The 27,472-nt window shown below is 32.4% G+C and overlaps 2 protein-coding genes across 3 annotated transcripts in view; one reads left to right on the top strand and one right to left on the bottom strand.

The window, feature by feature from the left end:
• Window positions 1-680: 680 nt before the first annotated feature.
• LOC125067832 (OTU domain-containing protein 7B-like) lies at window positions 681-25,399 on the bottom strand. Its single transcript, XM_047676628.1, has 9 exons — window positions 25,245-25,399; window positions 14,867-14,917; window positions 7,706-7,837; window positions 6,889-7,039; window positions 4,230-4,480; window positions 3,409-3,653; window positions 2,884-3,089; window positions 2,210-2,659; window positions 681-1,896 (listed from the first exon to the last, which is right to left on the bottom strand). Exons 2-9 carry the CDS (start codon window positions 14,907-14,909, stop codon window positions 1,602-1,604), a joined length of 1,773 nt encoding a protein of 590 aa, XP_047532584.1. The 5' UTR covers window positions 14,910-14,917; window positions 25,245-25,399; the 3' UTR covers window positions 681-1,601.
• A 707-nt stretch (window positions 25,400-26,106) lies between these two features.
• The window catches only part of LOC125067701 (tumor necrosis factor alpha-induced protein 8-like protein), a 56,268-nt gene continuing 54,902 nt past the window's right edge, over window positions 26,107-27,472 (top strand). For both annotated transcript variants that reach the window (XM_047676425.1, XM_047676426.1), the window contains exon 1: window positions 26,107-26,439. In XM_047676425.1, the coding sequence (XP_047532381.1) occupies window positions 26,358-26,439 (82 nt within the window). In that variant the 5' untranslated portion in view covers window positions 26,107-26,357. The remainder of the gene's footprint in view (window positions 26,440-27,472) is intronic.

Below are 27,472 nucleotides of genomic sequence, written 5' to 3'. Positions count from 1 at the left end.
AATACTAAATTTATTATTTATTGCCATTCCATATCAATGGAATACATACTATTAATAAATAAAAAATCACCGTTCCGACTATATAAACTCCACACGAGATTCAAAGTTATATTATTATTTTTCTCTATTTGTTTGTTTGTAGTAACTTTTATATTCTACTATCATATATCGAACTCGGAATCCTTGTAACTACATTCCATTTTTTGTATGTTTCTAAAGATTTAAATCAATCTTATACAGTTAAAACACATGAGATTTAAGAATACGATAGTATGTATTCTATTGAAATGATGTGTATATATTTAAACATCAAGTGATAATATCGTGTCACGAACAAGAGTGAAGAATAATTATTTCCTACAGCATAAACACATTCCAAGAACTGTTCATAATTTACACCTATTCTATGTAATATAATAAAATTTTAAACACTAATAATACATTTGTTTTTGAATGTAGCCTTTTTTAGCATCTTATTAATATCAATTCACACGATTACAATCTTAGGAAGCCTATATAACAATTAAAGATTTTCCTTAATAATATTTTTAACAATATAGTTAGACATCGAAATATTTGCACCAGACATATAACCAATTGGATATTTGAATGATTTATTTTGTCATTAAATAAAGTAATAATAACTAAACAATTAATCAAAATTACAATAATACCAAACATAGCATTACCCAGTTGGGATATTTTAAACAAATTTCAAATACAAAAATGTATTAAGTTATTTTAGAGTCTATGGTGACTTTAATGTCCAGTTGCATTTGATATTAATAAATAATTGTAACAATATTAACGAAATAGAAAATTAATTTACGTAACTTTCTGTGACTATTAAAATGGAAAGTCTAAATGAAACTTGTCAATGGTTGAAAAAAAAAAAAGTAAAGTAATATTCAGGGCAATGACTGCACAGAGCAGTATCAAACAAACTTTTTTATATATAAAAAACTTAATATCCATAAATTTACTTAACGATTTTTTATAAAATATACATGCTAGAAAACTAGCAACAGTTTATTGAGTATAATTTAATACTTTGATATCCGAAATTTTTATTCAATGTTATTAATATTTTTTATCAATCCTAAATTTAATTTAATTTTTCAGAAAAATACTTGGTTGGTAGTTTTCTACGAAAATAACAAATGAACGAGAGTATTCGAACACACACATACATACATAATCATTTAAAAGCATTGTACAGACTAGTCTATTTTGGTGCTTGTATTGTTTAGTGGGGTTTTGCGTTCAAAAAACTATTGTCTGATAATGTTATAGTGTCATGTACCAAGACTCCTATAAAAAAATAACATACAAAATTGGAAGCACATACAGTTACTCCATTCGGATAAATTAGTATATTGTTATATTCTATCTGATATAATATAGGTTTAATAAAATTTGGAATTCGAATCATAGATCGTCTACGTACATCGCTCTTAAGTTAGGTACTTTTTGTCTCGTATTGATCAGTGATAAGTAACGAGTTAGAGCGAGACAAATATATATTTATCAATACGACAGAAAGATACAAAAACTTTGTGATTATTAAGTACGACTAAAACTACATTAGTAGTGGGAAGCACTCACTGTAACTTCGCACACCTGGAACAGTAGTCGTTATTCGCCGGACTCCCGTAGTACATGCAGAGCGGGGCCCGGCAAGGTTTAGGGGAGGGGGGACGGTCGTCGTAGAACGTTGACTTAGAAAGGTACAGGGTTCGATCCTGCGCAGGCCTAACGGACCTAGTGGTAAGCGTTCTGGCGACTTCGTGAGCAGCTCGGTCGGCTTCAGCGTAGAACTGCGAGCGACCGGTGCCGTAGCGCGGCTGCGAAGGCGCTGTACGGTTTTCTTCCTTTCTGTTTTTTTCGGCTGTATACCTGTTAATTCAATTAACGTATTAACTCAATGAACTATTTCTCTCTTTTAGATGTATGTATCTCTTGGTCGCTAGGAAATTGAGTAATATTTTTATTTTAATCTAAATTAATTGCCTTTATAAAACCAATTTCTTATCATAATGAACATTATATATAGTATTACTATTTTTATATAACTACTATAATGAATGAAGGAAAGCGAAACCTGTTATCCGTTCGTCTGTGTAAAGCAGACGAAACATTTTTTTAAAATATTTTAGAGACAAACTAAAATGTAGCAAGACGTGACGAAGGGAGAGAGGGGCTGCCTGACCCGATCCACGCCTCGTCGAGGTAGTTCTTGACCATCTCGTCCTGCACGGGCGCGCGCGCGGCGCGCAGGCGGCAGCACAGCAGCGCGCTGGGCGCGCACGGCGAGCGGCGCGCCGGGCCCTCCTCGGGGTTGCTGTGGCTGCCGCTCTTGCCGCCCAGCTTGGCCATCGAGCCGAAGTTCTTCTTCAGCTTGCTGCTCATCGAGCGCCCGATGCTGCCGAACTGCTTCGCCACCGAGTTCAGCTGCTTCGAGCTCTTCGTCGACAGCGCGTCGAGCGACCGCCGGAGCTCCTCGGGCGGGGGGCTGCGCGACAGGCACTCGACGGTCTCGAGGTCGAGGTAGGCGGCGAGCATGGCCGTCCTCTGGTACTCGTCCGGTAGGAGGTTGTTGATGGTTTTCTGATCCGGCTCGACGTCCCATCGGAAATCTTCCCCCGGATCTACGTTGAAGCTGAAATCCAATTGGGAAAATGTCGAAATTCGCCTACAGTAAATACTAAAGCAACATTATAGTAAAGCTTATGTTTGGAGTCAGTACAACTCATAATTAGGCAGCTTGTTGTCGCGGGTTAAACTATTAGGTTATTTGATTCATGAATATTCGTATTTTATAAATAGGCAAGTGCATACTTCTTTATTGTATAAAAAAAGTTTTTGGACAAGAATTATCAATACCGTATCGGCATAGGGTTTCCAGCCTCGTCTTCCAGCGGGACTCTGGCTCCATCAGTCGGTAGGGGCTCGCAAGGGACTAGTGCTGAGAAATGTCCGGCGTCGTAAGCGAGCAGGATGGGCGCCTTACTGCACACTGCGGGGTCCAGCTCCAAGGGTAAGTAGATACCGCCGAAGGGGATCGGGGCTATCGGATCGCCGCGGAAATCCTAAATACAAACAACAAACACAAATTATAAATAAATTTTTTTAGAATATCTTCGAACTTAACTATGTTCGATTTGATTCTTATGTACTTGAGGAAACAAGGTCCACTATGATTAATTCGCGCATCGATGTCGACACAGTAGTACACACAATTTCTTTGTGGTCTTACCCAGACGGGCTTACACAAAGCTCTACACTATGGTATACATAACATTTAAAACGACATCCAGTTTAAGTACTCTTGGATGAACTTGGATATAATATTAGTTATAAAACACAATATACTCCCTGAGCAGTGCACTCAGGGGCGAGGCCACGTACCCTGAGCGCGACGTCCGCGAACACGATGACGGGGCGCTTCATGACGTGCGCGAGCGCGAACACGTGCAGCTGCTCGAGGCCGGCGTAGTGCGGCTGCGCGGCGGGCTGCGGGCGCGGCCGCGGCTCGGCCGACGCGGCGCGCACGGCGTCCGCCCACTCGCGCGCCCACTCGCCCTCCGACGGCCGCAGCCCCGCCGAGCGCAGCGGGACGCTCTCCGACCAGCGCCAGCGCCGCTTTATGGCCTCTGAGGAGCAATAGACGACAGTTATATTCCACCGAATGCATAACAGCCTCCTCTCCGTTTTGAGGAGAAGGTTCGGACTTTCGGAGCTTATTACACCACGCTGTTCCACATATTTGAAATTAAACACATACAGATTTCATCACGACGTTTTCTTTCAACGCCAGCACGAGATAAAATACTAATCAAGTACAGGAACGTCTATAACATCATTAAAACGCACGCGTTCTAATTACTGGGCCATCTGAGGTTTTTCTAATAGTAGCAATAGAAATTGTCCATCAATAAAGAAATCTGAAGCGTTGTAAGTACATTGACGAAATACTTACATTGTAAGAATATACAACAGGAATATGCCGTAGTATTATAGCATATTCCTGTTGTAACAGAATAGAGAAAAATAGTTGAACTGGATTTTAGAAATAAGAATTTCCGTTTAAGAAACTCTTTGGTATGGTGACTATTTAGTACAGTAATATAAATCACATACACGGCACAGAAAATGAGTCAGTCACAATGAGCAACAAAACGAGTAAAAGGTAACTTCGTTCCAATAAGTTGAAAAACAAATAAACTTACTTGTAAGTACATCACCTCCCTCGCCGGATAACAAGGCTTGCACTTTCGTTCGGAGTGCCAGAAGTCGATCATGGAACCCGTAAGCAGCTAGTGAGGCCGCGTGAGGTAAGCAATTGCCATCGCCAGATGTCGCCAGCGGCAACAGCCGGGGAGCTCCCGGAACGCGACCGTGGCGCCACCAGTTCAATATACTAGCCGACTCTAATGTTACGAGTGTGGCCGTTTCGAGAAGATCTTTTTCGATAAATATCCTGAGAGCAAAAGAAACAAAACATTGCAATAAAATCAAATAAGTATTAATACACACGGTATAACATTCTTAAAATTATTCGTATCGTGTATTTATTGCTATTTGAAAGGGTTTATTTCGAAACTTCATTAAAATGTTATCTCTTAGAAGCTAATAAAAATATATAAGCAACAAATTGAGTCAATATTAGTATATATTTTGTAACAGAATTCCATTAATGTTTTTAAAAAAAAGTATATAAGGACATACCTTGGAAATTTAATGCTATAATTTGAGATAAAACCGTATCGTAATCGTAATTACTGCCGAGAATGTAAAAGGTACATAATTTTGTTTAAAGTCTAATATGCTATGCGATAAAAATGTCCTATACACAAGATCGAGTCCTTTTAAAAGTCTATTAAATTATATTTATTAGGTGGAATGATATATGTTTAATACTAATATTTGTGATATATTTTTTTACAAAAGTTAAAATATAAAAAAAAAAACAAGCAAACTAATAAATCGTATACCTATAACACTTCAAATTAAACGAAAAAGTTTAGCGTGTCGGTATTTTTTGTAAATGACCACAAATACCAAGTTCAAGAATCGAGTTACGAAAGGTTAAAAGAGTGAATGGTTCGTGAGGGATCAATGACTGAAAATGGTTGTAATGTGTAGCGTGCTAGGTAGGGTTGAGCCCAAACGAATGATTTACTTAATCAAATACAAATTCGATGTAGCATGGGTATGTTTCAATATATCTGCTCAATTATGAAAAGAGAATTAAATTTACCGTTAGATTACCGGGAACACATTTGATCACAGAGCGTCCAATTAAACGATTACAATACTGATATATTTTTTTATCATTAAAATAACAGTTGTTCCATTAATTTAGTATCTGTAGGTGACCATCAACAGAATCTAACAAAAAATATTCAATCAACGAAATTATTTTTCTTCAGAAAAAATATATATAATATCGTTTATTACAGATACAATTTGTGTAAGTTATTAGTCAAAACAATTTAGTATTTTTTTCTCAGTTTTTCTCAGTTTGTCAATATCAATAAAAGTATATGATGTAGAAGAAAAATATGTTCAAGATGTGCAAATACGCATATGTTGTCCTGTCTTTTTTATGCCATTAATTGGCGAACGGCCAAATGGACCACCACATGGCTAGTGGTCACCACGGTGTATAGGATTTGGCGTCGTAAGAAATTCTTTGCATCGCCTGTGCGCTACCAACTTTGGAAACTGAGATGGTATGTCCCCCGTGCCTGTAAATACACTGGCTCACTCACCGTTCAAACCGGAACACAGATATGTATTGTTGCTTGGCGGTACAATATATGATGAGTGGGCGATACAAAGCCCTACCACCAAAAATGTTTGAAACCGATTTATGATTTTGGTATACAAAATCGACACCCCTAGTTGTCCCTGTATTGGCAAATTGCCGAGACACGTGTGGGAAACGCAATGTCACGGCGACTGGTTCGAGAGGCCAAGAAAAATCCTGGCTATAAATGACTTTTATACGACTGATATCCGTAGGAAAATAAACTGAGAATTGCTGAATAAGCCGCATACAAATTTCGGTAGTACAAATATGTAAATATTTGACATTTGAACTTTGTCTATTTCCTTCTTCTAATTATATGCTATTGAGTATCATTAAAAATGTAAAGTAGTTGTAATATTTAGGCAGGTCGCCTTGACCTTGGCCCCAAATCTACCAACAAATTGACAGTTTATCGCATCGAGTCGAAACGTAATCGTTGCCGTTCAGTCGTATACCCATTATACAAAATCAACGATCTATAGCCTGTTCCAATGGAAGTAGAAAAAAGATAAACAAACCTTAGATTTACCTATTTCATGCGATTTGCTAATAACTATATTGTGCACTACTAAGAGTTTATGATTAATATATCTTTATTTATAAAACAACACTATTACACTTAACTAGTTATTTACACTTTAAATTTTATTTCCAAAACTCCGATAACAGTTTCGTCGCCATTTTTTCGCAAATCCATAGTAAATATCATAAATTAATCAAGCTCTCACGCTCTTAAGCTACCGATGATATCGATGAATAATTTGCTGTCAAATGTTGTTTATTTGGCTTTTTTCCTGTTATAGTTGTAGACTATAGTTACGATTCGGTCAAAGTTGTATCGGGAATATAAACAAGATCGTAACAGTACCGATATAAGTTAGTAAAATTGAACCCTTATATTGGTATTGTATATATTTTTGAAAAATCAGTTAAGTGTATATATGCGTGTATGTCTGTAAGTATGTGTACTCGTATGTTTGTATATATATGGACGTGGTCCAATAAAAAAAATAGTTTATTAATAGTTTTTATAATGACCGAATAATAAAATTAACTTGAAAATAATTTCTTACCTAAAATCTGGCGGATACACTGATATATCCGGCAGTAGGAGAATGTGGTCGGAGGTTAGTGTGTTCGGTTCCGGGTCTGTGTTACTTCTTAACGCCCATACCAGCCCCTCGTTATCTGTCGCTCTTGATATACCTCTTGACAGTTTACGACCTGATGATAGAATTGAGGCTTTTAAGCTAAATCACTTCAATTAATGTATCGTATATAATTATCTATTTGTAATTTCTATCCGTCCAACTACTAGCTCAACTTGGAGTTATGAATATAGAGGACCCCTGGTAATCTGTCCTTATTTTTATTGAATATTTTTTTGAAAATAAAGCATTATTGAGCGGGTTACAACTTGTACGCGCTACCACTATTGTGCTAATTTTTCGCGGGTCCTTGTAATCTTTTAATATTTATATTTATATTAGAAAAAAAAACAAAGGTTGTATGAAAAGTAATTGACTTCATTCATTGAAAACGCCTTCCTGTAGTAAAAAATATGCTAATTGCAAACAGGTAGAAAGTAATTTTATAGATGACAATAAATAATCGGGGTATTGATTGCCCGGACTAGATTCGTTTCTCGAGTGTCACATTATCGTCAACAGACGGCGTGCTTCGTATATTGTATCATTAAATTTAAAGGAATATTTTTTACTTTACGAGGTTTTCATTGCAGGACGAGTGTTGTTGGATGTTTAAACATATGTGAGTAGTTTCGTAGTTAATTCTACCAACTATGCAAAACGAAGCGTTTCTTAAATATTGAATGTCTAAAATATATACGGAAATTAACTATTATTATTAAATTTATCAATTGTTACTTACATTCAGGGGCTGGCGTTAGTACTAAGTTGGAGGGCGCTGAATATGACATGTTCAGGTCGAGTGTTCCCACGGAACGTTCTGGGATTACATCGCCGCCTGCTCTCGGCCGCAGGGATGTGCTATGGACTCGCTCTAGAAATTAAAAAAAAAACTTTTAATTTCGACCTTCTTAAGATTATAAGAAGTTTTTTGTTCATTGTCAAATTTAATGTTCTTTAATTCTATGCATAATTAAAAAAAAAAGCTGCTCAATAATTATATGCATATATTATAACATTGAAAAACAATGATAATAGAATTATTTAGATTGAGTAGGTACTGGAATAAGTTTTATTCATAAATTAATTATAACAAACAAAAATCATAAATAAGTAGATATTTACAGATTTAAAATAAAACTAGCTATAAATGTATGTTAGAATAATTTCCCCCATTGAATCGCATTTACATTCCTCTGGGAGAAAAATAAATCCATCTCCCACCTCTCAACAGAGTAAGGAAAAATACTTAAAATAATACGCGACGATTTCAGCAGCAAATTTTCTGAAATATCAGTCACAAATTTAGTGTTAAAAACCTAGTAACGCACAGTAAAAAAAAGTGTAACGACTAATGTACTTTTAATAAGGGATGTTGGACTTTATAGTCTTGTAATTGAAAACGTCCGCCTTCAGGCACCTTATAAACCAAAATATGCGACCAAAAATCTCCCACTGAGATTTTCTCAAGTGTTCTTCTCAGGTCTAATATATTGCCTTTACCCAAATTATGGTGAATTTTCAACGACACTTTATGTCTCGCAACTTACAAATGTAGTTTATGAATCTTGATTTTGTTATCTTCCCACTATACTTTCTTTTAAATTTTCTAAATGGTATATAATTACTACATTACACCACTAAAAACACCCGTCTTTTTGGATATTATTGTTACAAATGTCCAACAACGAAAATTCTCATCGTCGAACCTGATTGTTGAACTGTTTCTTACGATTTGTTATGATGGTCTACTGACCGATTTTAACCACGGCCATTCTCATCGAAGACTAGCCAACTGCTTAGAATATTATAGAGCACAAGTGTATGCGCAACCCAACTTTACTCTATGTTCCCATTCTCATTATCTGTTTAGTCGTTAAATTCAACACGACCGAAAAGAGCTCAAATGGAGCAGCATCGCCAAACTACGACTAACTTGTTTTCGATAGTGTATTCAAGTTGGCATTTATGCTTACTGTTCCGATATTTAGGTGCATTATCTGGACTTAATACATGTAAATAACGCAAAAAGAACTACAAAAAAACGCTCTATTAGTTTCTAAGATTAGATATAGAAATTAAATTATATTTAAAAACCAGCTATGTACGATCCAGTTATCCGTTAGTTGATGGTGTTGGCTGTAAACACTGGAACCAGATCAATTTATTTTTTACATTACACTAGCAAAACTTAGCAGACGACCGGCCCATACATATACATATACTGAGAGTCAGGGCAATCGTGTGAACGGTAAAGTAGTGGACGTGCTGCAATTCCATCTAGTAGCGAATTACGACAGAGATCTTCGAGAAAAATAAATATGTACTTTTATGTCAATCGGTCAAATGGAGTCGAAATTTCTTGATCACAATCAGATCCACTTTGATATAAATTCCAGTGATCCAAATATTTATTCTTAGATTTCGTTAACCTAGAAACATGGTATTAATGACAAAATTGGGAGCAAATGAAAGAACTCAGACTAGCAGACGCAATCCACAGCAATTTGTGACACGAACGTTCGTGATTCACCTTCGTCATGTCATACCTATAATGGAAGATATTTTTAATTCTGCCTCCTTTACGCGTTGCGTTGTTCAAACATGACTTCAAAATATTATTATAAGACGGCCGCTCGTGCCAAAACACTCGTCGTCGTGCATCGACGCATCGTATACGATATGTAATTCTAGATATTTTTAAATAAGTCAGTAAGTCATATGTATTAAAAATACATTACTAATATATATGGAATGGTAGGAATTAGCCCCTAAACTCAAGATGAGGAGTCTTTGGTTTCGCAGTAGACAATTATTACATTTGTCGATTCGTGTTAAAACAGCATCGACACAGGGAGTTTAAGAGATAAGAGATAGGGCAGGCATGATACGTTATTTGCGTGCCCTGTTTCCGATGGCCCTAAGCACGAAAGCCGGGATGGCTTCGCGGCGGCCATCACAGTAGTCTTAGTGGCTAAGAATTTCGTATAACCCGGTTCCCTCAACAGGGGCAAGGGTACCTGAAAATTTCATTAAAAAAAGAGTGCGTACTAAAAGGTAGATCTCAAACGACAGTAGAGGATTCGAGTTTCGGCTGCTCTCCGATAATTTTTATACTTTATCATAATTTTAATCACTAATTTAGCCGTATGTATTTAGAATATTCAAGCAATTTTCTCGAGTCATATTAGACAAAGTTCATTCGTTTAGGGCTTTGATGAAAGACAATGGAAGCAATGAAGCGAGAACCGGATGCGATTGACGTGAACAGACGTACGGTTCAGTGCGCATGCGTACCGTGTTACATAATTTTACTCAAAGCTAGCCCTGGCTCCCAGCTACGCTCTAATGACTCTCATTAATGAAGATAAACTAAATGAGTCGATTACTGTTGCATACATTTATATATAGATATGAATTATTTTATTATACTAAATTTAATTAAAAATATCTTCAATTATAGGTTTTGATATAAATATTTTTAAGAAATACTATTTAATTCCTCAGAGACAAATAAAGCTTCATTTTCAAGACAAACTGTATCAACATCGGTTTGAAGCTGTTAAAAACCGGTAATATTTGGTAAATCTCCAATACAAACCGACTCTTGATTTAGTTATTAGTTGACATCACTATGTTTATGTAAATGCGCATTTAAATACTTTGTACTTATCGTGTATTCAATGATTTTGAATGCACGAAATGTTGTTGAAATCGTAGGAGTGCTAAGGGAATATCAAGCAAGGTTAACTTTGACCGCCATATCGTACAGACAGCGTTAAGCAGCTTGCTTAAAAAAAACTGATAAAACAGGATGCGACAGCTGCAACATTATTAAAAAAAAATGTTTTCTTTTTGTATAATAATAGCAACGAAGTCAATTTTTACTTATCGTGATAGCAACAAATTAGGAAGCATTTAATAAATTAAAAACAATTGAATTCCTCGAATTGCTTATGAAAGTAAATGGGCTGCTACGAATACTTTAAACGTATTCCACGAATAAGACTACTTTCGTGACATTTGTATCACATGATAATCTAGTTTTGCGGAATTCGGTGTGGATTATTGTTCTGGTGATTTCGTAATATAATATACACTAGCATAGTTTAAAGGATTTGATATTGCATTTAGACTGCTCCGTTGACTTAGTGGTTAGCTTTTAATACAAGCCAATAACATATCTGAGATTTTTTTGTTATTATTCTCAGTAGCAAACTAAGGTTTAGAGCTTGATAGTGTTAACATTGCGTGTCTCAAAAAGTACAAAAATCAAGTTGGTTCTGTGCCTGAACAACCCCTGTTATTTTCGGACGCCGTACCATCGGTTTACGAGAGTGAAGGGATACAGAGTGCACTGTTATTAGCGACATATTCGAGCACCTTAATATTCCGATTTGAGATTTGCCGCATTGTCCGAAATCGGACAGGAGGACATGATCACCATTATTATAATTTATTTTAATTTTAGTAAATAAATATGTTAATACAAACAATATATTATTATATAAACACATTCCATTTCTCAAAACAACTTTAACGATGTTATTAAAACAAATGATATAAATCAATCTTCATTACTATGATCTTAAACATGTAATGAACATGACGTGGAAAATTAAATTAATTTTATCATACGAAAATATATTTGTAGACAAATATGTAATCTACCCTAAAGTAAATTCGAGTACAAGGTTCAAAGGCCTTTCTGTTCCCTTCGGAAGAAGATTGTAGCTTAATCCGCCAGCTTGTCCCCATGTGACTTGGCGGATGATGTTGGTTGGAACAATATACTAAACTCCCGCGTTGTAAGTTGTATCTCAACTGCATAAGTAGTTTCATGAATCAGTTCCAGGAGTAGGGTTTTCTGGAACTCCTCTAACTTGGAGCCCCGCAAAGGTGTACCACCCGTCGGAGCCTCACGGTAACAGACAGAGTGGATACCGCTAGTTATTTAGTAAGTATTCCGGAGTGCTGGAGTGCACCAGGCTTTCTAGGCACTGGTGAGTCAAACTTAAACCCTTTCCCTTTTACGTATGGGAAACACGTAAGAACGATGTTCAAGCGAGAAAAAAAAATCATGGATCGGGAAAACTGCAATCATAATTGTAGTTTAAATTTATTTTTATTATTATTTTAAGTTATTTTAGTTTTTAAATATTCACAACGTCCCTACATGAAAATGTTCGTATGAGTTGTTTTGCCCGCATTATTTTAAACTAACTAACTGATTGCTGGATCGATTTAAGTAAAACGTATCGCGACGTATTATTATACTATACTACTTTTATCGGCGAGAGAGCTCATATGGCCCAGTGATTATAACGCGTACATCTTAAACGATGTTTGCGTCTTCAAACACAGGCAAGCACCACCGAATTTTCTTGCGCTTCTTTCGGTTTATAATTCATCTAATGCTCGGTGGTAATGGAAAACATCGTGAGTAAATCTGCATGTGTCTAATTTCAACGAAATTCTGCCTCATGTGAAAAAACCCGCATTGGAGCAGCGTAGTGAAATATGTTTCTGTCCTTCTCCTCAAAAGATAGAATAGGTCTTAGCCCAAAAGTGGGATATTTATTTACAGGCTGTACATGTTGTATGTTGTTTGTATCGAAACGACGAAAGCTAAGTTTGGTATTTAACTATTTTACGCGTTTTAAATTGAGAAAGTAGACTTATTTATAAAAAAAAAGAAAACAATCAATGTAAGACCAAAACGTCGCAGTGGGCGGGAATTGATTGTCATGAACTTATGAAATAAAACAGTCAGTGGGAATGAATCGTCTTGATATTTTTAGAAATCACATGTTAATATTTAGGACGGTTGGTCTCCGTGGGCGATTTGAGGGTATGCGTTTTTATTTTGGTAACAGTTGCTCTATTCTCAGTCATGTTATAGCAACTGATATAATATGATTGTTTTACTCAATCCTTGTTAGCTGTTGCCTGCGGTTACGTTACAAATTCTGATCAGGTTTCAAACATCTTAGTTATTATTAATATAAAGCTTTACATTACATATATTTATATTGTATGTAGCTAAAGTGTTTTAGAGAGTTTTCACATTATCCGATTCGATGTCGGTGTCAGACGACGATAGTTGACAGCCGATAACCGACACCATGTGCTATTTTCACATATTTTTTATTGTATATTATTATTATGGCCATTTGCTCAATAGCTTCGTGCGGGCAGGTGTCAGCAGGTGTCACCTATCGTCGTCCGACACCGACATCGGATCGGATATTGTGAAAATGCTCTTAGACTATTGTATAGAACATGAGCTCAAATGTCAGAATGTGATATATGACATTGACTGTAATATTTATAAAATTTATAGGATACACGTATCAAAATCGCGTATCACAGTAAGTCAGTTATCACTATTTCAAGAGTGAGATACGATAATTAATTTCTTACAGAATCGCACTGAATATATAGACAGACATAATACATTTAAAATAATTTACAGTTGTATTCACAGACGTCAGTTAACTTCAATGCCAACTAAGCATTTTTACAAAAGATATTTAAAACAACGAACTCATTCAGGATCTCAAGCTCAAGTCAGATCTTGAGATGTTAAGAGTCTTAGAGTATCTCTTATACTACTGTTAGTCTATTTTGATTTTATTTAATGACGTCATAACGGCCCAAGTGATGTCATATTATGTTAAATTAACTGAAGCATTAGATTAAGTGGTTTATAATAGCATATATATGTATATTTTTAAGTTTAAATTAGTTGATTCTTAATCTAATCTCTACGTTGTTTGTTAGGAAGTTATGTGTGTTAATATATCAGCACTAATCGTGAAACCAATAATCCTGTTTTGATAATGTTTAATATTATTGAATCAACGTCAAAAATGAGGAAGTTTGTACTTCGGCTTTTCGTTGTTTTTTTCTTTGATTATATTTCGGCCAATATTTATCGATTTCGATTTAGGTGTATCCTGGAAACTGTTTGGGGGTAGGACTTTGTGCAAGATCGTTTGGGTAGCTACCACCCACTAAACATATATTCTATCGCGAGTTAGCAATACTTTGTGTTTTTGTGTTCCGGTTTGAAAGGTGAGGGAGCCAGTGTAACTACAGGTATAACTGACATAATAAATTGGTTCCCAAGGCTGTTTAGGCATTGCAAAGAATACTTAAAGTTACCTAAGGCGCCATAATCTATAGGCAGTAGTGACCACTGAACATCAAGTGTCTCAACAGTATGTACGCCTACCAATTTCATAAAAAAAAGTTAAGTCTGAGCTATTAAGCTTTACTCAATTTTTTTTCTTGACGTAAGCGCAATAATGTTTATAGTTACGCTACTTGTTATTTATGGAAGTATCCTCGACATGTCTCGTTAAGAATAATCATGCTCTCAAAATAATTTTATGAAACCGTATTAATAGCTAATAAAGTAAAAATTATTAATTTAAGGATAATTTAGTTATTACGTTTCGTATTTAAAACACAAAGAACTATTATTCGAACGCGTTCGAAATTTAACATTCCGAGTGAGTGGATTTCAATGACGAAGGTTGGCAGCAAATTTCGGCCTCCATACGCTACCAGATTAATCTAGGTTAATTTTCTATTTAGATTAAATGTTTATAATACAATTGTTTATGTATGTTTGCTTGTGCTGGCATGATTACATTGTTACGCGTTCTCCTTTAACTTTCTGATTATTAAAAATAAAATATATTTTAAGAGTATATAACTACTTTTAAAAATTTACATTGAAAAAACATTTTCCGAATATTTTATACTTTAAAACCTAAAACAAAAATAATTTACGTATAATTTATATTTTACGAAAACATAAAATTATGTACAAAATAAATTTAATGAATAATCACTAAAAAATATTTAAAAAAAAATAGTCTGAAAAAACATTTACCATCTGTGTGATTGTCACCAATGGGATTGGCTTCCATCACCATGATGAACCCTGAAACAATAGAAACAAAATTAAAAAAAAAAAAGTAAAAATAAATAGAAACCAATTCTTTGTCATGAGCATTACCATTCTTTATATTTGTCCCGACTACTACTTGGAAACGAAAATAATAGCACCCAAGGGCTAACGGTGTAACTTGCGCCTTTTTTATCGCCAAACATCACGTATACCATTACCGAGACTTAAATTTACTTTTCGTTTAAATAAACGTACGTAAATTGTATAAAGTTTTGAATAAATAGTGAAATCATAAGTCATTACGGATTTACATTATTTATCCGTCGCATAATCGATAAACTATGTTTAATAAACATAGTTTTCAACTTTTGGTTTCATTAGACACTTTAGTTTGGAACAAAAGATATAAGTTATATCAGTCTATAACTGATTTAATAATATTATAAAATCCTATTAATACTGTCTGTCTATATCTTGCTTTTTTCACGACGATGACCAGACGACCAACCTTAAAACTCTAAAAGCAGCGAGCGACGTCTAGTATCTATAAAAGTATGTACTATATTTTTCGTAATCAATGTTTTAACTTTGCTGATTTGCTCTATCATGTGAGATTTAAATCGAAATATAGTTAATTCATAGACTAGACATGTGTTTCAATTAAATGAAATTGAAAATAAGTCTATATAATCAAAATAATGTCCACGGCAATTATTTCACAAATACATAGAGACCGTTTCGTTTTTACTTTTACTGTTGAAAAAGTTATACAAACATTATTTAATGTATGTAAATTACTACATAAATTATTATTTAGCATGAATATAGTGAGTTACTTTGAAGTAATTAAAGTATTTGTTTGGATGTTTGACGCTTGAAATCGTGGACGTCATCTGGTTGAGATCAAATACACAAAATAGGACAAGGATTTAAAAATATATATGTGAAAATTAAATTTTGTCAACCGAAGTGGATATAAGCAAAGGATACTATCCTATTATTTTAAATTACGTTTCGAAAGATTTTACAAAATTTTTGGCCCTAATAATGTTTACAGCGATCTTTGCCAAAATGGTACATGAAAATTAAGAAATAAACACGCATGCAACGATGACACATAATACTCCTACACAAAGTTTAAAATAGCGTGGCAAGTCTAATAATAAGACGGTAGAGTAACCAGTTACATTGACCTCTCAGATTTAGTATCAGTTTCGGTCCTTTGAATATTTTTAGTAGAGCGGAAGCTCATTGTATCATGGTTGTTTTAAATTTTAATGACAATATTTTAACAGTGTAGAAAGATTTGAATATTAAAAGCGTTGTTGTGGAAATTTTCATCGTTCGTGGTATGAATTTTTATATTAGATATTTACGGGGTCATTAGCACTACCGTTCTGTAAAATTTAGGGTTAAGTTAAATTTACTTATTCACAAATATGAAATAATGAATGGACCAAATTAATTACAAAATAACTAATATTCCTATTTACCCCTCCTTTTAAGCTTATCACTTATGTTAGGAGTGGGGGACGACAATAGCCTAAAGGGTCGGGATCGATCCTGCGACTACTTACATCGCTAGGCGGCCCGTAAACTATTACACATTGATGCTTCATACCATTAAATAATATTCATTATATTATTATTAACTGAGAACGATTTATTATCAAATATTGTGTGAGTGTTTAGATCTATGTCATGTCTATTACCCGCTTACATAGCAAAGTAATCCATCAGTTTAATTTAGTTTGTATAAAAAAAAGCATATTTTCATGTCTAAATAAATGAATAAAAAATGACAGCAGCTCGATATTATTGCCTGATAGAACTCCGATTAGTGCTTAGTAATTTTATTAAATTGCCAACGCTGGTCCTAAATTATATACCTCCTGTCAGAAAATACACTCCGACGAGTATGGCGACACAACCACAAAAAACAATATCATTGACTAGTTACGTAGTTGTCCTGTATGGTAACGCATAATCTAGAAATCAGTTAAAAGTGGGTTATGTTACGTGAGGTCTTAAACGAAACCTTATAAGGCCTGCATCACAGCGCCTGGGCGTGAACAAATGCTAACTACAAAGGAAACGTTTAATATTGTGGGCGGAAATACGAAACCGTGTCTAGTGTTTATAAATAAAAATGTGTACTGTACGCGTTTTAAACCGTAAACACTATCTGCTTAACCTACATATTATTTTTTATTTTTTTCGAATTGGTAGTAGCTATTTGCCAAAGTCGCCTCTACAGCGTCACTAGTCTTAAAATACTAAACCGGAATAGTAATTTGGATGATAATGATAAATAATTAATTAATTATATATTTTTCATATTATTTATAAAGACATGCTTATATAGGTTTAAAAATTACGTGAATAGGTATAAAAAATTTAAAATTAACTCATTTTCATCATAAGTACCTTGTGTGTAAAATTATTAAAGTCTAATTTAAAGTAGAATAGTGAAGAAATTAAGAAAAACTCTCTTCTTTTGTTTTGTTAAATTTAGTTTTTGTATTGATTATTATTTATCTCAGTATTCAGTTAATATATTTGCCAGTCGTTTGCGGTGTAGTTTGATTCGATAATATTTTATGTAGGTAGGTAGGTAGGTAGGGAGGTATAAGGACTTGTGAGCAATTAAGCTGTCATACGTATTTGAAACATCGATTATTACATAAAATAAAATCGAATGTATATTATATCCAATAAAAAAAAGCAATCCATTTGACGGAAACTTGGAACAAATTACAGTAATGTACACAAAATTTCATCTCAATCGTTTGAGATTTGGGTGTTGAAAATTCAAATTTAGTTGAAAGATTTGATCCATATTGTATAGTAACATATGACGTTTAAATCAAAGGTTGTAAAATAACATTAGCATTCACGTAAGTCATAATATGGCATTTATCTTTAATCTCGGCTGAATGATTCAATGTATATCATTGTTTAAGCTCACTTAACCGTAAAAATTCTAATTGCCAAGAACTGCCAAATGAAACTTGATACCGAACGGTTACAAACTTATCCTGAAAAGAAAAAAAAGAAATGGCCTATTACTAACCATACCTACAGTATGTATGTCTCTCTCATCAGAGAGTCGATGCAAGTTTATACAAATTTTGGTAATCATGTCAAAAGATGAGTCTTATTAACAGACATTGAGTTTTTTCTTTGAAGATTAAGAAAACGCACTGATGTTTTACATTAAATACATGTATAGTATAAAACTAATGTATGTATCTAACCATGCTACCTCGGGCGCTTAACTAGTAAACATAATAATAACTGGGTATACGTTTTATTGTAAAAAATAATTTGATTCTTTGCGGATTGTGGAACACACGTGTTTTAACGATGTTTTACTTGATCCGCGTAATTTGAGATGAATAAGAAAACAAATTTAACACATAAAATAATGTACAGTTCTTGTTGGTAAGTGCGTAGGTCGTATCAGGCAATAATTTACAGAAAAGTTTTAATATTTTTTTTTACTTGTTGTTACTTGTTGTTAGCACTTTGTGGACGGGCGTCTAGTTAATCATAACATTCGACTGCCAAATTAAATATACCTCATATAATACTTAATATTATTGGTTTGCGGTCTTATGGGTGTGCGAGGCTGTAATCACAGGTACATGGGAATAACAACATAGTTCCCAAGGTCAGTATTGCGTTAAAGATTTAATATAAATGTCTATCTTGTGTAAGCCTATAAATTATTTTAAATAAAATATTTATAAATAATCATTAAAGGTTGTATAGCTTCTAGCTTTTGAGTTATATTAAATCACAGAATTATATAAATGTAATGGATACTTTTTGGTATGACATTTGTATAAATAAAAGTAGGAAAAGAATATTTTTGAATTGGCCATGGGAATTGTTAATGTGGGTTGAAAAACGGAAGATAATGGATGATTGTAACAAAAACTAAAATATAATATTGTAAGCTATTTTTAGAGGTAACTTTGTGATTTTGATTTTTTTCTATCGTATTAAAATATCGATATCACGTTTTCAAAACAGCATCTAAATAGCATATATTCTGAAGATTATCATATATTTTTTTTGATTTGGTTTACTGTATTGGATCATATACTTTTATGCATTATAAAACTTGCATTTAGCTCCTGTAGTCCTCTTGAATATTGTTAATTATTTTATGTTCCCGTTTACTTGAAGCTGGGTCTTCACTTGTTAGCATCAGAAACGGAAATCAGATGACTATACGTTAGTCTACCTAGCAGTTAAAATTAAAAAATAATGATATAATTATAAAACTCTATCTCTATTATTATGTTATCAAAATACTTTATATCAGATATTCCACGAAACGTGCACATTTCGCTATTAAACAGAGCCTCCCTGAGGACATCATCATACTGAAAACCAAAAGTTGTTAAAACACGCTCCAAACTAATATGATTTTCTGTGTCAAGCTTAAATGAGAAGTCTAGATGGAGTTTTGAAATCTGTTTATCAACTTTAAGTTCTACATTAAATATAAATAAGGCTACACTATTGCACCATTTTAATAAACAACTTTAATATAAATTTTAGCATACATAACATGTTTATAAACAAAGAACATATATTTTAAACAAAGATATAATAATCTGTAAATAAAAATGCCTACTATAAAATGAAAAGTTTAAAAAAATAAAAAATCTATGGCATATGTTGGCGGACGGCCAAATAAACCACCTTAGTGGTCACCACTGCCGTTTTAAATTTTAACTATTTGTTACAAAACCAATACGCCATCAACCTTGTGAACTTAACAACAATAACTGACAAGATACAATAACCAGTGCCTGCAGTTAAACTGGCTCAGTCACACTGATTATTGCTGGTTGGCAGTAGAATATGTGAAAATCTCTCGTTAAATGTTATACAGTTCATTTTCTGTTGCTCGTAAGGTTTTTTATTGTATTAGAAAATTAGGCATATTATACACTATGTAACGGACGAACGAAAAAAAATGATCCGGTATATGGTGTAAATCATTCTTTACTCTGAAAATGAACCACCTACTGTCGTATATGTTTTATTTAATTACACTGATTGACTTAGAAGTTTGGCGATCGCATATACCCACATATGCCCTGTTTTGTATATTTTGTTTGTTATTCCGGTCTCACTAAAAATCCAACTAAATTTGTGTCTATAATTTTAGGACGGATAAAGACGATTACACATTTTCTAAACTTATTATATTAACGTAGTCAGAGAGAAAATATTCGGTCCGTACACTTTCGAAGCGAACTATACTCTAATACACGAAAATAATGTATGAAAAAAAAAAACGATTACGCGTTTGTTTGTTTATTTACATAGAAATAAATAATTAATAATAGTAATAATAAAATTAATGGCTTCCCCGACTCCTGAGTCGAGAGTCAGACACAAATGGCATAATAGTATTACAGAATTGGATTAAAACTTTGCTATAAATTCAATGGGTTCTGTCAGACTATTAATCGCCCTCAAACGGGTATTTGGGACAAGGACGGAATTAGAATCTTCGATGTCAATATCGTGTTCCATTGAGCAAAGCAGCTGAGCTGTCTCGTGAAGCCTTATTATTGAGTTGTGATCAACCAAAGCCGATTTTGAATAAAGAATACATTTTTTCTTGTCCTTTACTATATAATAGGAATATATATTTAATTTTTTATTAATGCTATTTGGCGCGATATGCGAAGCACATATAATCTTGAATATTTCGAATTTTAATCCACAACTGTCAAGAAATAAATGAATACCAATCAGACATAGCCGACATAATATATATTAATACTAATATTTAAAATACTGAAATACATTCATGGTTAATTTTTTAAATTTATTAATAAAACGTCACGCTATATTATTAAATTAAAAAAAAAAAAATTAAACAAAGCAAGAAATTTATTGAGATTAATACATTTTGTTAAGTCTAAAAGATATAAAAAAATTCAATGTGGCAGTAATTGAGACACGAAATCAAGACACGCTGAGAAACCGGAAGAACGTCCGCGACTAATACGGCGGCGAGGCGATGAGGCCGTCGACTAGTTGTAGGCAAAATAAAGGATAACTAAAAAGGAAGTCCGTTCATTGCTGTGATTTTCTTTGTTTATTTCATTGCGAAATGTTAGGTTTCGTTTTCCGGTGTTAAGAAATTCACAAAGATTCTGACGATTTATGTAAATATTTATAAAGTTTTTACCGGTTTTAGATATTTTATATTAATTGTCATTTAATCTTGCATTATATATTCAAGATGGTCAAAATATTTTGCTCTGAATTTGAGTTTACATCGTCAAAAAAAAACGAGAATATTACAATTTTATTTTTCTTATAAATAATGTGCGTTTCGAAACATTTGTGTAATATTGTGAAAACAGTTTATTAAAATAATGCTAGGCATGTTTAAAATAAACCAATAGCTGTTTATAAATATGCAACATACTAAAACAGAGCTGATAAGACACATACGGCTTAGCGGTCCATTTATGGTGATTCATAATACCTTCTACTATATTTACAATTATATCGCCTTGCAAAATATATTGTACTATGGTATATGTCTGTATGTATATATTTCGACTTAAGAAATTATACTTAAAATCCTAAAAATGTGCATAACATTATTAATGTTATGCACATTATTCAAGTAGGCTCTCACAAGAACTTTTGAATCGTCCTTATATAATATTATACTAAATGTAAAACGACCACCGGTTCGGAATGTAGATTCCACATATTATGTATGTACAATTATGAAGGTATGTTAATTAGACGAATCAACGAGTTAACTTGAAGTTAGAAGTATTTTAATTTCTGTAAAATTTATAAAAAAAAGTGATGAAATCGGCAATATAATTATACAAAATGTTTTTACTTAAAATATATTATAAATGGTTTATATAATAGGTACATGAAATTATATGTTACTATTGTTTTAGTCGATACCACGTCATTTTTCGGGAAAACATTTTAAACTTCAATGTATTGCATTAAGTACACTCGTACGATATCGTTCACAATAATATATATTTGTCAAGACATAATGACATCGTGGATGCTCGTCGTATAGTAGGAGAAAGTGCGTTGATATCGTATAATTGTTACAATGAACTTCGATTTGTTACGGTCGTGTTATGGAAAGCAGCAACGGTGTATCAAAAATAATATGATTTATCGCCAAGCCTAGGCCGACATTGACAAGTACCTCATATTCTTTGTAATATAAAGTCCATCGTGGATTTTCACTAGGCAAATAAGAAAACAAATGTTTTGAACGAAAATGAAGGATTGAAAATTGAGATTCACTTGTAACGTAGTTTAATATTTTTTGTTAATGCTATTTACTGCTGAGATGGCTTTTGTGTGGGCTTGACTGTGTAAAAACTATTCCCTGAGCAGGTATCTATTTTACTACTAATCATCAATATAATTTATATTACTGTATTTCAGATCGGGGATCTTGCTTTTCGTCTAGTACGAATAAAAACGTTATGTTGAGACGTCGCAAAGCATTTACGTTTGTCTACTAAAACCATAAACAAATCTATGTCAATGCTTGCTATTTTAAATACACGAAGTAAACATAATTCATGTGTTTAAAGAAATAAATGGTCATCAGACGTGGTACTTCGTAAATTTCGTGCGATACGACAGGCGCCCATTTTGGCGATGCAACTTCGCGCCGCTTTTATGGCCCTGAAGGTTGAGTGAGCGAGTGTAATTATCGGCACCAATGACATAAATTACAATATAAAATATAAGATAGCCAGCGTCTTGATTTCATAAGGAATGGATACTTTGGCAATAACAATATGTAGTTACCTATACAATAGCATCAGTGCCTTATTGGAATTGTATATAAATAAAAAAAAAGCGAACCAAACTCGCTTTGTCTGGAGTATTCGTGCTATTAAAAAAGCCAATTTACGATATGTTCATGGATGTGACCTTTGTTAACTACCATTCACTATTATATCGAATTAGTTTTGGCAGTATTGACTTGTTTGTATGCTTTATTGCAGAAACAGTCAATGCAAAAAATGCTTATTGTATATTTAATTTATTGTTTATGTGTCATGTTATTTAGTTTATTCAATAATAGAAAATTAAAAATAATATTGTTATCAGTTAACATCTAGTTCTAATTGAATATTTGTGACTAATAAATTCCCTGCCCTGACCAGAGTGACTGATAAGAATGTTTGTCGTCATAGCTATTATATGAAGAGTTGTTATCAGTGATACATAGATATAAACATCTAATTGTTGGAGTATTATTACAATTTTTCAATTGATGTCTATTTATACTGGTTTGGAACATAGATATGAGGAGAATGTGAGCAACTCAACCATGGGTCATCGACTACTGAGTTTTCATGTGTGTATTATGTATGTTTTCCAGGGTTTGTAAATGCTTACAGACTCTGGAAAATATATATTAGGAGGAAACTTGTAAATGCTAAGAGATATTCTGATATTTATTTTTAACAAATCTCAATAGCATGAAGTGGAAAAATGAATAACAGGAAAATAGAGACATTTTCAAGCTATTCGTAAGCTAGTATTTAGTCTATTCATCAATAAACATTGCCGATTCACAAACTTCATATACCTTAATAAATAATGCAAAAAATATAAAATTCAATAAAGTTTATATACAAATTGTTTCTTTTTATTTTAATTCAAACACTTTTAAATATATCACACCTTTTTGTAATATTGCTGTTTATTAACTACATGCATTTACATAATTATTACAATGCACATATTGCATAATGTTCATAACATAATTTATTATCTGTATTTTATATATGTATTCATTGAATTCATGTATGGCCAGAAACATTAAAAAAATTAATTATTGTAACTGTTATTTGGACATATAAATTAATATAATACAGACATCAAAAAGTATAGTGTACTACAACACACATAAAAGTACTCAAACTGCTGCAGGGCACACAGAAATTTTTCAAAAGTCCTTTTTATATCCTTGATGATAATAGTCAAAATAGAATGTGTACTGCATTTCAGTCTTTGCTGGAAAAATGCTATCCTTGCTCTGAGAATAACAAAAAGTCAGAGAATCTCGCAGTAGCGAACATGGCAAACACTGCAGAAATCTAGCTGTTTCCTTAATAAGATTAGAAAATAGATAAAAGTGTCAATGACACATCTAATGGCACATAAATAATTTAGTATTTCAATGATACAATTTAATAACAATAAAGTATCATCTTGCATCATTGGTATGATATCAAACAGTACTAAAATATTTTGATTAATGAAAAAATCTTATGATTTAATAACATATTTTAAACAACTACTATACTATACTACTTACTATATAAATACTGTAAATAAAAAATATCAAAAAAGGTAGGTACACACACTACACAAATATCTCTTTACACCTAACATATCTTGTAATATTTATTATGGTTTTAATTTCTAATTAGTAACAAATAAATTAATTATAAGCTAAATCTATTATCAGTTAAATTTTTAAACATTCACAGTTCTTTCGCAGGGGCTGTGATGGCTACAATTTTTAATAAAAGCAAGCATCTAAACAACATAGCAATTGTGTAGTATATAAAATATCTACTGGCAATATAATTAATATAATTAAAGAAACAGAAAAGTTACATTGACCTTAATTCATCATTCCTTAAATATTAATGTGTTTAAGGAATTAATTAGATTTATGGATTGATTATATTTCAAGTCGACAACCGTTGTTGTTTGTATTTGGACAATGAACAACAATGCATTGGAATTAAATTATTAAAGAAAAACAATGAATTTAATTAAAACAAATATATTAAGTTCTATTGTCTTGTCTTGATAAAAGATATTAAAGGAGCTGCAAAAATTTGAGACTTATGCAAGGTATTTTGCTAAAAAATCAGTAATTACTGGTTTCCCGAATATTGTTCTCCATTATCAATTTCCGATTCCCATTATCGTCTTTAAGTTGTTTTATAACAATTTTAATTCTATTAGAAATATATTTTTACTTTACATCATGATGTTTAAAATATTATTTGTCCGATATATAATGTTGCAGTACAACAAAGTACACACCTTGCATTTAAAAACATATGTAAATTGTAAAGCACAGCTGCCGTTTTTAACGATGACACTCTTTGGCTCAAGGTTACACGGAACAGCGTTAAATTTCACTATTTATTTTATAACAGGCTTAAAAAGGTAGCTTAGTTTTGTATCTTTTGATAGTAACAAAATAATGTATGGCTTCCTTATTTTTTTTTAATCATGAAAAGAAAACTCAAGCAGGTGTTATAAATATTATGCGTAACAAATATTAACTCACCTGTATGGGCTTAAACTTGTCTCAACCGACGAGTTTTATCCATAAAACACTTTAATAAATATTAAAAACAAGGATTTCTTGTATAAATACTATTCGCTTCTAATATTTACAATATAACAATATTTACAAATAGAGCACTTTCTACTGCGCGAAGCACTTGTGAAATGCCATAGACAAATTAGACAGAACTGTCATTTTGGAATTTGACAACTGATTAACGTCGCAAATTGTCGATAAAATAATCAAAAAGTAAATATTTGTGATTTCTGTGAAAGAATATTTTATTAATTGTAATGTAAGCATAAAAAACAAATAAGTTTTGAAATACCCAATGAAAACTAAGTATTATTATTCATTTACTTTTTTATCGTTTTATCGATGTTCGATAAAATATGCTTAACATATTCTACGTCCAGCATGGCTCTATGGAAAAAAATGTTGTCAGTTTTCTGAAATTTGCAAATGTTGATGATTGACAGATTTGCACCTTGTAATGAATTATATTACTTTATGTTAAAAATATAGTATGGTTTCGGAGATTTGTAAGTTAGGCAATATTTAAAAAATAACTGGATAATCATTTAATAATTTAAATATGAATAAAATAGACATATATTGTAAGAAACTAATAATTAAATATTTTTTAAATATTTATTGTGTTGAATCACATTTACTTTAATTAGTCCCCTTACATTGTTTAATAATATTGCTTTACTTTTAAATATCAGACATTTTGGAATTTGATGAATAGAAAATTCCATCACTTCAAATTTATGGCAAATTGTGTTACTGAATCATGGCAACTCACATTGTAATTTCCGATTCCGGCTGGGGCGGTTAGCGTAGAACTACACTAGTAGCCGAGAGGATAGCTTAATTGTATCATCTTTATATATTAAGCTTAAGCTTAGGACGTGGGCGGTATCAAAACATTGAGTACGTTTCGTATGTTGACGGACTATTTACTGTTTAATAATATTGACTTAAAATTCAAGACATATGGATTGTTATTATTAAATATTGATGTTAAGTGAAAGGCAGTAGTGAAATTAAAAAGATACAATAAGTATTTCCTATTTATTGACTGAAGTGTTATTTATTAATTGTCGGAAAATGACAGCATCCACGATGATTGAACTGGAATCCTGGATAATCTACCAGTGTGTTCTGAATGAGTGCCATGTTTCCAGCACATGTATGTATTTAAATTTTATTATTTATATTTTAATAAATTCCTGTTTATTCATGTCGCAAATACGTAACTAAAATTATGTACGTTTATTCCGATAATTATTTAATTGTAAGACAATTTCTTTTATAAATATAATTAACGAATCGTAAAAAATATCTTGTAAAAACTTTTACTGCGTTAAAAATATTGGCTCAAATATTATATTACATTATACTAAAAAGGTATATAATTATGTATGTATATAATAAAGACAAGGTTCTAATTGCATCACGTGTTCGCGCGCTTACTAAATGTTCTAAGCATGCTTAATTAAAGTTAATTGGCGATAGTCTTAACAAGAATAAATTCTGCTTATTAAATAAGACTACTTTTGAACATATTTAAAAACGAAATATGTACGCACCATACCAAATCTATTATTTTTATATATTTCGTAAAATAATTATGTATATTTTTAAATTTTGTAAGACCCGATGTACATCCTCAAAATTTAAAAACAACAAATAAGCACCTTGTGATTCATTAAAGCGTCATAATTATTTTCATTATAAAGACGTATTTTTATTTTTTTATGATATTAATTCTATGTTTAGGTTTTATAAAAGATATAACGTTAATTTAATGTAAGTAGATGTTAAGTAACTATCGCGCTTTATATTTCTTTGATAGAAATTAAAACTGTATTAATAATATCGGTACTATAAATAATCAATTCACTAAAAAAAAAAAACAATTTTTTTAATGTAAATAGGTAAACCAGTATTTTACAGAGTATTATATTATATTTTATACTTTAATAATATAGTAATATTAAAGAGCGATAAAACATATTTATTAAAGGCTTATTATATATGTACCTAAAAAAGGTAATCCATTAATGACTTTCAAAAAAAAAACAATGCGTACATATGTAAATCGATTTATTCTTTCGACACACCTTACAGCTCCAAGGACGCAGCCTTGGTTACCGTAAGTTTCATGAATATCATTATTATTTTCTATGAAATACCTGCCACATAGTTGATTACAGCTGAAA

The sequence above is a fragment of the Vanessa atalanta genome, chromosome 12 (genome assembly GCF_905147765.1).
Source record: "Vanessa atalanta chromosome 12, ilVanAtal1.2, whole genome shotgun sequence".
NCBI lineage: Eukaryota > Metazoa > Arthropoda > Insecta > Lepidoptera > Nymphalidae > Vanessa > Vanessa atalanta.
Note: the sequence above shows the minus strand (reverse complement) of the source record. Positions and strands in the feature narration are given on the sequence as shown.